This window comes from Fringilla coelebs (assembly GCF_963513975.1).
Source record: "Fringilla coelebs genome assembly, chromosome: 2".
Lineage (NCBI taxonomy): Eukaryota > Metazoa > Chordata > Aves > Passeriformes > Fringillidae > Fringilla > Fringilla coelebs.
In genome coordinates, this window is record NC_140029.1 from 83650128 (window position 1) to 83663601 (window position 13474).

Genomic DNA, 13474 nt, shown 5'->3' on the forward strand with positions numbered 1-13474 from the left:
TTTCTTTTATTTGACCTTGGCTAAATTGAAAGCACACAGAAAAATTTACAGTCAATGCTAGATGTGAGCTATACTAATATCTGGCTAACTGCCTCTGCTGTGAAAGCTCTTTCTATTTCAGTAAAATTTTATGCACAAAAGCATTTTCTAGAAACTGATGTAGTGTGTTCAATACATTTTTAGACCCTAGCTTAATTACAAAAGCTTTTTCATAATAACAAATATTGTCCCAAGCAGAGACTATATTTAATAAATATGCTCATTATTTTCCTTAATGAAAGCAATGTTTAAAATTTGTAGGTAATCCCATTACACTGTACTTCCATTATACAGCCCAGCTCTCCTACCCTCCTGCTGATAGAAGACTTGCTCATCTTAGCTTCCAATTATATACATTAAGTCCTTCCAAAACTACCTTCATTATTACACACAGCATGTATAGCTCTATCAGAGAAAAAGCTGTAATTGGAAAAGAGCAAAATGCATTTTTGAGCCTAAGATAATCACGAGAAAAGTTAATTATGTCAATTAAAATAATCTTCTTTCCACTCAACAAATATGACCTCTTTGTACAAAGAAACACAGCAGGACAGGTACTGATCCCTGATAAACCATGGCGTTTCTATTCAAGTCATTCTAATCAGAAAATCAGTGAAAGAACCAAATTTTGACTTTAAATTACTTTATAATAGAAGAATGGCCTAAAGAACTATTGGATGAACGCAGGGGAATTCTCCAAAACAAAAACCATAGCATTTTTTATATACATCTAAAATTAAACTTCAGTGTTTCTGTTCTTCTACTAAACTGTTCTGTTCTTCTGACTAAATTTCTACTTCCTAAAAGCAGAAAAGGACAACTGACACAAGCAGACGACTGACAGAAAAGGTCCTGGAAATACATAAATTAAAAATGTTAGGTAGAAAAACTAAAATCTTCACCCTTACTGTCATCTATTTTTGGCAAAGAACTTCATCTCAGCATCAGGTAGCAACCAGTTGACTCTATGAAGTGATGACTCTAATTACAGGGTCTCAAGTCAAAGCTTTAAGAGTTGAAGACATGGCTGCACATGGCAAAACCAGAGCTGGTCATTACAAAGAGCATCAGTGCACAAGGAGGGTTCCAGATCCTGTAGCTGCACCTTTATTCCCTCAGCTTGGAGAAGGAAGAGCAAGAGGTGAGGCATCTCTCCCTGTAAGCTGCTGCTGATAGTTGATTTTCCTTGCTGTACCCAAGGAAAATTGTACTTTTCTTTGACATTACATTTGATCAACCTCAGCCACTTCAACCATATTTTAGAATACACAGTTTTCACTAGCCTGCTCATTACCATATTTTCACACCTAATTGTGTCAGCACAGCTATTCATGACCCTGATTTTGCTGAGAATTTTTCCCATCCCACCTCACAATGCCTTATCTGGATCATTCAAATTTTGAACACTTCCTAAAAGATCTATTGTTTTTATTCTATAGGCATCAGAAATAGAAGCAATATTCCAGAGAGTACTACAATACTTCTGCAATGCCACCAAAACCTTATTTAATCTGAGTACTTTTGGTTGTTCTTTGTTAATGCCAAAATCTTACTTCTTTATCTTACAAATTCCTGGCAATTTGCTGTGTAGAATTTGTACTGACGATTTGATATGACAAAAAAAGTCAAGTCCAAGTACACAGCAGTTTAGGGAACATTTTCAGATTTCACAGGGAAATGTTACTTGTTCTGGAAGTTCCAATCTCCTAATTTCTTTTACCCTGATTCATTTTTTTTATCACTTGGTGATTTTGTCAGGGAATTGGGACCCCTGCCAAAGACGTTTACCTCAATTTTGTTTCAAGTCCTAAATTAGATTTCTCCTAAATACTGAATTAGATTATTAATCAGTAAAAATCTAAATCTTCATTATTAATTTACTCAAAACAATACAGCACCTTGTAAAACATTTATGCAGCAGTAAACTGAGAACCACTTTGCAGAGATCATGACATGCTTAATTTACTACACGACTAAATATTTAATTACAAACGGTACCAAAGCTGAAGGTGTTCTGCTAAAATTAAACAATCTTTTAAACAGTAATAGTCCTAACTTTATTGTGGGCTGTAATGGCAAAATTTTAGAACAATTGGTAGGAAGGAAACTTGCTCCTTTTTGTGGGGTTTGCCTTTACCAGGTGAAGTGAAGAAACATGTATTTGCTATTTTCAGGTCTGGTCTCTCCTGTAGTTTCAACAGACATATATTTTAAATGGCATATTAAATTAATTGAAAATGCAATGCACTTTGAGGCACTACAATGTAATAGTCTTGCTCCAATGATTTCCTTACTAACATCTTTAATTAGAATAATGGCATTTTAACTTCCTTGCGAATATCTAGCAATTCTTTGTTTCATATTCAATTTTGAAAATATCCCACGTACAATATTTTAAATTCATTTGCATTTATACATCCAGACTCACATAAAAACCCCAAAAACTTGTTTATATTTCCAGTTTAGGAAACTGCGCACAGAGCTTTTGCAAAGACATCTCAAGATTAATATATCCTTCCCAATGTTGAACCTGAACAACAAATGTTGATGCACAATAAATCTAATTAAGGAGAGCTTGCAGTTGATTATTTCAGAATTTGCTAAATGTGTAGCAATATAGAGAATGAGTTCTGTTTTTTTTTTTCCTCCTTTCTTTTAATCTATTCCTTCCTACTGTCTCTCTAACTCATATAACTCAGCTTTCAGAAGAAGAAGGTAAGGGATGGTCTTTACCCTTCTGTACAATGAAGGATGCAAACAATGGAGAAACAAAGCAAGATAGGCTGGAGAAAATTAAGAACAATAACATTATGGCCCATTTCGGGGGGGTGGGTGTCTATTGAATAGATTATTACATCAAACAACAAAATTATCAGGCTATAATTTTAGTCTGGAAAACAAAGGGTAGCAACAGGATCTTTTTCACCTCATCTTGAACATGTCTTTCAAATCAGCAAATTGATATTTCTTGACCATAAAGTTGTTTTTATTAACAATACAAATTATCATGACCTTTTGCTGTCTTATAAGAGTACATGACAGTCTTGTCAAAAATAAATCACCTAAAATCTTAAAAAAAGTTGTTAACTCCAAAAACCACAGCCATGTATACATAATTTATCAGCTAAGAGAAGAATATTCTATTTAGAGTAGGAGCAAAACACATTTTTCTGCATCTTCCTTATGTCTCAAGACTAAAGAATATTTCATAGAATTACAAAACTAGAGCTATTACAAAATGTTATAGCTCTTCAAGCCTCTAAATGGAATAAAGAAGTGTACACTTGGTAGCATGCTTCTCATTATGCTGCAAAATCCTAATGATGTGACCTTGCTTCCCAAAGCAAGTTGTAAGGTAAACTTTGTAGAAGTAAGATGAGTGATATCACTGGTATTCATCAATTCATGTTCAGTTTAAACATTGCTGCATGAAACATGGAAGCACTTACTGGAAGACAGACTGAAGTTAATTGAAAAAAAAAAATCACTGCCTAGGATTGAAATAAAGTTTTCACACAAAGTTTGTTCTTCAAATCCAATCCCAGTTTAACAATGACAAAGTTACTGCAGTGTTGATCTTCGTGAAAGGCACAGCCTTGCAGTAGTTAATACAGAACACAATGAGGCACTCAGCATGGTGCTGCTATCGTGTGGGTTGTCTCAGAAGAGCAAAGAGTGTTGCCAGCTGTGTACCTGCACATACAATCTGTGTCTGAAGGATTTTATTTCTGAACAGACTGGGAGAGGAGAGAGGATGGGTAGTGGGAGTGGTGGAAATGTGAAGAACCTTGTTCTGCTGTTTACCCGTAAGCTGCTGTGAGAAAGAGAGCTTCGCACTTGAGAAAATGTTGTGAGTGCTTCACGTGGTATTGGGGCCTCCTTCCTCGTGATAAAAGCTCTCAGACTGCACCTACTAGCTAGTCCTTTGATTCCTTCCAATTGCTTATCTGAAGCTGTTAGCATATATTAGAGCTATAACAGAGCTTTCCCTGATATGCACCAATATTTTAAGTAGGGTATGGCAGAGAATTTTTTTTTAACCACAAAAAAATGTGCCTCATTTAAAATAAAATGTCTTGAGAATTGCATGTCATGGCAATAATTCTAAATTTTGCTAAAGCTTTTACACACACATGACTTTGGCAGGCTGCCTTCCAGTGAGAGCAAGTTACATATGTACCAGCTCTAATGGCCCATATAGGATATTAAAAACACATAAAGAATAATTTGATAATTTACCTTAGGAACAGCATGAAAATTTTCATCTCAGTTTCCTTCAGAGACTCTAATGCCAAAGGACAGATTGTTTCTTGTCAGTGCTTCAAACTGATCTCTATTTGCAAACACAGCAAGTGATGCCAAATGCAGTTCAGAACACAAATCAAACAACTATTCATTATGCACTGTTTTGAGTTGAATATGCAGGACAGAGAGGCAAAGTAATGACCAAAAAAAAAAAAAAACATCACACAAGCCATTTCCATAATATACTTGAATACTGTACAGATGTGCAAAGAAATAAAATTATTCCAATAAAATAATGAGTGCCTTATGAGTTAAATATATTTAAAATGCTACACACTGGGATTGAACAGAACTTGATATACAATGTAGACCAAAATATAAATGCAGCAGTTATACAAAGAAAAGGAGGGGGAAATCATAAATTATTTATTGAATGGAAGCAGAAGATAGAAAAATGAGAAAAACTTTTCTTTGAAAAAACAGGTTAGCTTGTAAGCAATGATAATAAGCCCACTTATTCATTAAATCTGATTCTATTTGAGTCCCAGCTAAGGACTCAGGGCAGCAATTAATGCAGCTGTCGGTGTGGCTGTGATTTTCTGAATGTTCCTATCCATCTCAGTTTTGTCTTGAAGTAAAAAAAGATGAAAAATACCTGGAAAACATTACTTAAACTGTTTCTAAGATGATCACAGCACTGGCTAAAATGGCAAAGGGAAAATAACTGTTTTCAGTGCATGCTACAGACATCTGTGGGTGGTAGCTGAGAGGCACAGAGCAGTGCATGCCAGAATAATGCATGGGGGAAAGGGAGAGGTATCACCAATGTATGGCAGCCAGCTAAGGCTAGAGCTCTCTTAGATTAGACTGAAGAGAAGGAGAGAAGATATTCTACACAAAGGACTCACCCATAGCTGGTTAACAGGTGTGTCTTTAATTTAAAAAAACCAACAAAATAAACCACCAACTAACTTAAGCAGGACTGCTGCTTATTGCTCATTAATTGCTACAGATAGGTGCTGGGCCTGGCCAGGTGCAAGAACAAAACCCCTCACAGAAGAAAAAAAATAAAACACATTTAAAGAAAATAAAAAGACTACTCTGAAATTAAGTATTTCTAGGGATTAACTTCAGTAGTTTACTTTTGAACAGTATCCTATTTTAAAACATAATTCCTGCATTTTTTCAAGGTTAGTTGAATTTATTTATTATCACTACTATACTGATTGTGAGGTGCCAGTGAGTTAAAATAAATCCCTACTTAGGAAGCTTATCCCTTCTGTTATATATTAATCTTAGTGCATATGGGATTATAACAAAATGCAAAGGAAAAAAAAGGAAAAAAAATCCAACTTGAGTAGCTATATTTTTCTGGATCAAATCACAATATCAGAAAATGTCTTAGAATTCCAACTGAGCTGTGCTAAAGCAAAAGACAGAGAGCTCTGGATACAGAAACGCTTGCATATTTTTCTTCACACAGTTATGTGTGAAAAGATTTCTCCATAAAAGTGTAAAATAGAGCACTGAGAAAGTCCATCTGAAAAGATTCCTCCAGGGGGCTGAGATAACTCCGGCATCTGTTCGAACAGGTAATTCTGCAAATAAGTGACACACTTTTGTCATCGCATTGAACTTGGAACACGAGAGCCCTTGACTGCCCAAACACAAATAAAACTCTCCATTGCCCTTACAGCATGTGGCAGCTACATGAGATGTCCCTTAGAGATGCAGTCATTTCACCTTTAGCCAAGGCAATAACTAGACCTGCAAGTTTTATCACTTCATCACAACCCCAATGGACTGTAAATGATTTGGTAAGCTCTGGTTTGAAAGAGAGGACTCCTTAAAAAATCCAAGGTATGCAGTGAAGGAAAAAGAGAGTTGCTCCTCTTTGGAATGATATATTTATATAAAAATAATGTAAGAAAAAATATGTTTATCTCCAAATATGTTTTATAATTTCTTAATGATACAGTTTCTATTCTTTGTTGTGAATAATTACTGCTTCAAGTTAATTTCTTATCTCTTTCAAATTAAATTATGGGTAGCTACTTGTACACAAAGCAAAAATGAAACAAGAATACATATCCTAGAACTGCCCACCCTGCAATTAGATGCGCTAAAATACAGATATGAGAACTATCTAAATTCAAGTGTCATCTTGATATGAAGACTTGATTGTTGTTATTGCATTTGAAAAAATTATAAAATATGCATTTATAGACTTTTTTCTTGTTGTTACACATCCCAGTTTTAACTTCTTAAAGCATATTTTTTGGGTCTTTTGCAAATATTTAATTGTAGGCTGACAGTCAAGGATACTTGATTTACCCAAAACAACTCTAAAGTTAAACACACAGAAAGAAAAACTGTTTGTTGGTTTATGTTCTGCTTCTCTAGTCTGCACTACAATACTTTCAAAAGTACTCATTTAAAATTATACTGCTTAGTTGTGAATGTGACTTCTGGGTCATCTTTAGTTTTATTTACAATTGATAGTCCAAAAACTTAATTCTATTTTATCATTACATATACACCTATTTTTTTTTTTTAAGTTAAGTTGCTTCTATCTTGAATTATTAAACTAATAAATGAGTTAAACTGGAACAATGAACTAAACCCTATGGTGTAAAACTTAAATATTTTCAAATACAAGACATAGTTCTTAGAACTGAAAACACTTTAGGAGTAATTTGATTTCTAAAAACTAGAAAAAGAATTCTAACAGTACAGAATAGTGAAGATCAACTCACTTAAACACTTCACATGGGCCCTGTTGCTTTGCTCCCTAAAAAAATGTACAAGGAGAAACCTCATTTTAAATTGACTATTATCTTTAGATTTAAAACGTCACCCACATAACTAATGCTACAGTGTTCAAAATTTGGTCATCACGGTTGCAATGTGTTCCACTTCTGAACAAGCATAAAACCAGACCTGAACTTCCCCTTTCAAAATTAAATTATGTGGTAACTTTGGCAAGTCTTTTGTCACTTTTGGTAGTGACCCTTGAAACCCAAATTCTACCAATACAGTGAAGCATTATCAGAACTTTAGCTCATTTTCTCAGGTCAACATGATTAATTGTTCAGTTACTTTTCTGTACCTCTTCCAACCACTTAGAATACTTATCTCTGTAGCATAACCACATGCAGTTAAAATCTCTTGATTTCTGCTTGATTGTGGTTTAATGAGAAAAATTCAAGACATCAATCTTTGCCTCAAGTTATTTTAGTTCCAAGGTTCATGTGATCATGTTTACTCTCATAACAATAATCCTTTCATGTGACAAACTCAAAGCAATAAAAAAAGGTAAGACCAGCGATGACTTGAAAGGAGTTCAACTGTTTTCAGACAACATTAGTGGCAGCCCTGTACACTAAATGTCTCACTACTTGAAGGGAAGAGTAACACTAGCAATCAAGCCAAGACAACCAGATTGAGATAGAATTTGTAGAGTAAAGAGTGTAGAATTATTGTAGAATTAAGAGTGCAGTATATACTGGAAAGAGTTTATGATTTAGTCTAACAATAAAAAAAAGTAAAGAAACATGATTAAGATTTGTCAAAATGGCAAAATGACAACATTAAGAGCAATTAATAGGCATCCCATTTTATTTACAAGAAGTTTTAGCCAGGAGTGGTTAGAACAAAAAAAAAAAAAGGAAGAAAAAGAGCTCAACTTTCAAAATTTGAAGGTTTTTCAAAATATTTTGGTTCAGTTTGGAATTAAAATAAGTTTTTAAAACATATCCTAAAAGTATGACTCAAATAAAAATACTGGCGCATACCAGTCAACTTGGAAGAACCATTTAAGACACCTACAGCTGCCATTCATCCTGTTATTCCTAGATGTCTTCACTCTCCAGATGAAATTTTAACAGTGAAAATTCATGTTTGGTTTATAGAAGCCTAATATTTACCAGGAAGTCATAGAATCCTAGAGTGGCTTGAGTTGGAGAGGACCTTAAAGGTGATCTCATTCCAACCCCCCTGCCATGGGCAGGGACAACCTTCCATTAGCCCAGGTTGCTCAGAGCCCCATCCAGCCTGACCTTGACCGCTGGAGCTCTTAAGTTGTATGTGGGTGTTAATGAGATAGCGCCTTTCCACTCATCTAAGCACAGACTCCAAGGAAATGCTGGGCTGGAGGGGAAGCAAGAACTGAAAAGGCAGGGCAGGAGCAGTAGTGCTGCACTCAACAGCAGGTACTGGTGAGGGAGATAAGAAAGCAAGCCCAGGAACTACCACAGAGTTCTCTTAGTAAAAGTAAACCCCCCTCTTTCCTTTGGTCTCCCAACTCTGCTGCTTGCTGCTATCATTACCCCTTTCCCCAAGGCTCAAGATCAGTTCTCCAGATCCTCCAAGCCCCCAGTCTTTGGCTGCAATGCTGCAGGTTGCAAAGTACCAACAACATGCGGATCCCACTCACTCAGAGGCAATTTGCATGACAGGTCCCCTGGAGCAGGGATTGCCATATTCAGGTGTGGGGAGATGAGCAGGAAGGTATAGTGACATGGGAGGGATGGGGACAGGAGCTCCAGCTTTGGATAAGATGCAGAACTCTGAGCCACTGTGGGCCAAGCTCACCCAAACACCCCCACAACAGTACCACCAAGCTGTCACATCAATGCCACCTTCTCTCTCCTCACCAAGGGCTGCCCTAGTCATCACAGAACTATGGAATTACTTGGGTTTAAGGCACCTTAAAGATGATTTCCAACCTCCCTGACCTGGGCAGGGGCAGCTTCCTTCCCCTTGCCCTTGTGTGCACTCCTCAGCACAGCACTCTTCACCCCTTGGAAACTCTGCTCCCCTAAACAGGACCTGGGAGGAGATCCTGGTGGGATCCAAGGCAGATCAAAGTTCATGTCCTCTCTCTGCACAATTCAGGCCCAAAGTTTTGACATTTTATGGAGCTACACTGCCAGGTTGTGCATGTGTGTGCACACAGCAACCCGTGTTGTAACCATCCCCCATTTTCTTCCTCGTCCTGTGAAAACAACTAGGCTCATACAAAATCCCTGTTTCTTAGAAATAGCCCTTATAAAATTGCTGATTTGTACTCATGCAAAGAAGTAAAGCATAACAGAAAAATCTGTTTTGGAGCCTGAGTCTTCTGATTTCTACTATCCAGATCTTCACTGTAAGTAAATCTTTTTGCACACATGTGGTATTAGAAAATACTGCTGTATGTTACTACCTCCAAAAGCTCATTAAGAAAACAATGTATTGTTCAGATCATGTACATGGAGAAAAACAGCTAATTATTCTTCTAGGGCAGAAAAAAAAAGGTGAAACTGCTTAATAATTTTATTATTCAACCATTATTAAAAAAAAGGTCAAAACCAGAACAAGACATGTACTTAAATGGTATTTTGAATTTACTTTGTGATAGATATATATTCTATCTGAGTTCCCCTGGAATCGAGATATTGCACTGAAGATGTCAGTGTTGATCAGCTTCCAATCATTAATGGCACTTACTGAAATAGCCTCCTGCTAGGAATGGGATTTGCTGCATTTGCTAGAGTTTAATTTGCAGGGAAAAAAATTTTAAAATTATAAATGAGCCCTGACTGCAGAATAAACATGCAAGAAAGAAATTTTATTTTGTGTGTAAGTCAATAAGTAAACATTTTACAAGGTGTTTATTGCATATTTACTGTCTTCTTGCAAAAAAAGAATTCCCATGCAAATATGCTAATAGCATGCTCAAGTAATATGAAAAAGCTTTTCCCCAAAAACTGTTAGGCATAGCTTAAAAGCTTAAATAGCATGGACCTAAGTTGTTGGTTATTTTGAAAGTCCTATAGGGATGAACATGTAGCAATATAATAAATCCATGTAGAAATAGAGTACTTAAAGAGGAATAGAGACAGATTTTAAAAAGCATTCTTTTAGTTGGTGTTACAAGACTGCAGAGAAGAAAATATTTTCTCAGTGAATACTCTGGCATTGCTTTATGAAATTTTTCAAGGTTATTGAAATAATCTATGACCATATATGCTTTGAGCAGTTCACACCAAATCTGTTTTTAAAGCTGCTGAGTGAGCCCCACTGTGTCAGGAGTGGAATGCGTCCACTCATCCTGCCTCTGTCATCTTGGAGGAAGCCTGAGAGCAAATATTCCTCTGGAGGGAGCCCCTCAAGACTAAGGAAGATCCAGGCTGCAACTTTTTTTCCTCCCAAAGCAATATGCAAACAGCAGGAGAGTTCATATGATGCTCTCTTTATGGAAATGTGATTGATGACAGAGAAAGTTTGACAGTCCCACGTATAGCTCCCTGCATTTCTATTTCCTCCTCATGTATATGATGTGAAATATAAAAATCACTACCATTTAAGTAACTTCCCAATGACTTGCATATTTAAATTTCAAAATTTCCACACAGCACTTTTTTAACCACTGGGAATATTTTGCCGAAAAAGCAAACCTCTTCCCATCCTCCCCTCTACCACAAATATAATATATTTTTGCTAATAATTTTCTCTAAGTGAAAGACTTTCCCAGTTACAAATGAATTCAGGCAATGATAGTGGATTGGTGGCTGTGTTACATAGCATAAGACATATTAAAGACACAATAAAGCAGCCCATTTTGAAAGTCTTTGACTACATCAAAGACAAGGAAAAGAGGAAGCCATCATTATTAGATTAATGAGGTAACTTTATAACATTACACTGAAGTTTTTTCACCCTAATCAAAATCTGAGTTTATGAAAGAGGAAATAGTCCCATTTTGAAAATGTTTTTTTTTGGTAATGTAGGAAAAAAATTGGATTGCAGGTCCACTAACTAAATATTTTCTATGCTTAAAACAAAACACACTTGCCTTGATATCCCCTAATTATCACTACTGCAAATTCTAAAACTGTTTAAGTTTTGCTAAGGAAGAAAGAGGGCAGAAGACTCTTACCTACAAGGGCTTCCAGAAAACAGCCAGTTAAATACAGTTCAATTTTATGAGAGAAAAATACTGAAATAGAGTACTGACCATTTTGACATACCTATACCTTTTTAAAATAAAAGGGATTCAAGCTGCAGCACAGTTTCAACAAGTACCATGAAACAAAATTCTCAAACATTAAAAATGTTTAACATGTTATTCCATCCTCATTAGTACCACACTAGAAAAAAAAAAAAATAAAAGCAGCAAACAATCAGCGGCTGTTTAAGAGCCTAATATGGTACGAGGAAAAATAATGCAGCACAGCAACAAGTTCACTGGAGTGCTCCCTTAACACAGACATGCCAGAAGTACAGATGTTTATCTTGGGGAGAAAAACAATCAAAAGAAGACACAAAGACTTTTGAAAGGTTCTTCTCCCTGGTATTTAATAATATGCAAAATATTGAAGGATTCTCGCATGAAATCAGGAATAGCAATAGGTCGTTTTTCATGGTATTTTAAAAAGCTAAGCAGACGCACAACAGGATGCCAGCAGGCAGCTTGCATGAGACATAAGGCTTTATATTCCCACTAGGAACGTACCTTCTCTGCTTTTGCTTTCCTGGCGTTATGCACAAACCTGCGTCCCAGCTTCTTGGCATACCAGATAGAGGCAAACATTGTAGTGATGAAGATTTCGGTCTGAATATGCAGCACACAGACACCAAAAAAAAAAAAAAAACCAACTTCCCCCACAACTGAGATACAGATCTAATGCTGGTTGAGGTCTTAACTATGCTGTTGCTTTGTCAAGTCCTCTCATGCTGCCTTCTGAAAAAAAACAAACCACCCAGTGTGGCCAGTCTGCAGGTGTATTTACATACTGCCAGCAGGAAGTCCAGGGTGAGGCATCTTTGTATCCAGCTCACATCCAGTCTGCTAAGTGCCTGTCTGCAGTTCTTTAGCACTGTCACCACAAACTACATATGTGTCAGTATGAAAGGAAGCTGCAGTAAACTACTGTAGCAGACAGCTCACCTCCTCTTCTCCTGTTCTGAAATTTAACTCCTTGGTTCTCTTCGATTTGCCAGCATGCAACAGAAGCAGCAGCAGTTCGAAAATGAGATACACAGCACTGCAGGAAAGCAAAGGGGTACAAAAGTGCCAAAAATAGAAATGTGTATTAACTGTTGAGGTGAAAGAACAGGTGTTTCATGTGTTTCAGGGAAATTAAGGTACAAAAGGAAAATGGATTTTACTTTGCTCTTGCGGTCTGGGGTCTATTCAGAGATATTTTTCTACCTAGTTTCAGTTCACAACAGACAGGCATCAGAGCTGCTCAGTTCCCTTGCTGATGTCACACATGCTCTGCTGAAGGATTTAAGACTCAGTCAAGGGCTTCTGTTTTTCTTTGATAATGCCTTCACAAAACAGAAACCTGATAGATTTTTTTCCAAATTCCAAACTTCTGCCCTACCTAAGCATGCTTTCCCCTCTTCCTTTATTTGCATGCTATTCTGCATCAGAAGCTGGGGAGTGCCTTTGAACATCTATTTTTGCAGCAAAACAGCAATGCACTATTTTCCTTTTGTCACACACTTCAGCTTTAACCCCTGCATCTCTCTTCAGTTATAACGCCTAAACAATAAGCAGAAACACACTCTTCTCTCTCCAGACATATGACAAACCAGATGTTCCTTCCAGTCAGATGCAGTATCAAGGCTGTAAATTACGAGGTTTACAGTTATGTGTTGTATTTGATAGCACTTAGAAGACAAGTCCTGCCCAATGCCCTCCCACCTGCAAGTGTGGAGGTACCAACATCAGGAGAAGCACTGCTGTCCTGCCTGCAGCATTGGATTTGGAATGCACACATGCGGGAACAATTTCTACTCTGCTAGTCCATGGTAAAGAGCAACCCAAAATTATTCGATTCATGGCAAAGGAAATAAAGGCACAGCAATTTAGTTTAGGGCTCTTGGGGCCAAGGAAACAGCTTTTCTGCCCCAGGATTTTCAGAGAATGGCTGAAACTATTTTCTCCAGAGCACATGAAATCAAAAGGGAAAATATTCCACTCCCACTTTTAACTTAGATAGAACATCCAAGTTACTGTACCTGGATGGTACTGCTAAAGCTTTGAGCCTGAAGGCACATACTCCTCAGTTCTCTTAAGATTATTGGGATTTCAAAGAATTCCTCAACACATTTTAAAATGGTAAGTTGGTTAACTAAATTGAAATTCTTAGATAGTGAGGGCTTTTTCAAGGTAACTCCAAGGTGTATGATTGATTCT

At 36.7% G+C, this 13474-nt stretch overlaps 1 protein-coding gene across 6 annotated transcripts in view; it reads right to left on the reverse strand.

The window, feature by feature from the left end:
• DLG2 (discs large MAGUK scaffold protein 2) overlaps positions 1–13474 on the reverse strand; it is a gene marked incomplete at its 5' end in the record, with an annotated part of 981693 nt that overhangs the window by 465370 nt on the left and 502849 nt on the right. Inside the window, one exon of one of the 6 annotated variants that reach the window (XM_084227145.1) lies at positions 11783–12093. The exons of the other annotated variants lie outside the window; for them this stretch is intronic. Coding sequence (XP_084083271.1) covers positions 11783–11860 — 78 coding nt within the window. Of the gene's footprint in view, positions 1–11782; positions 12094–13474 lie in introns of those variants that run through there. 6 annotated transcript variants of the gene reach the window in all.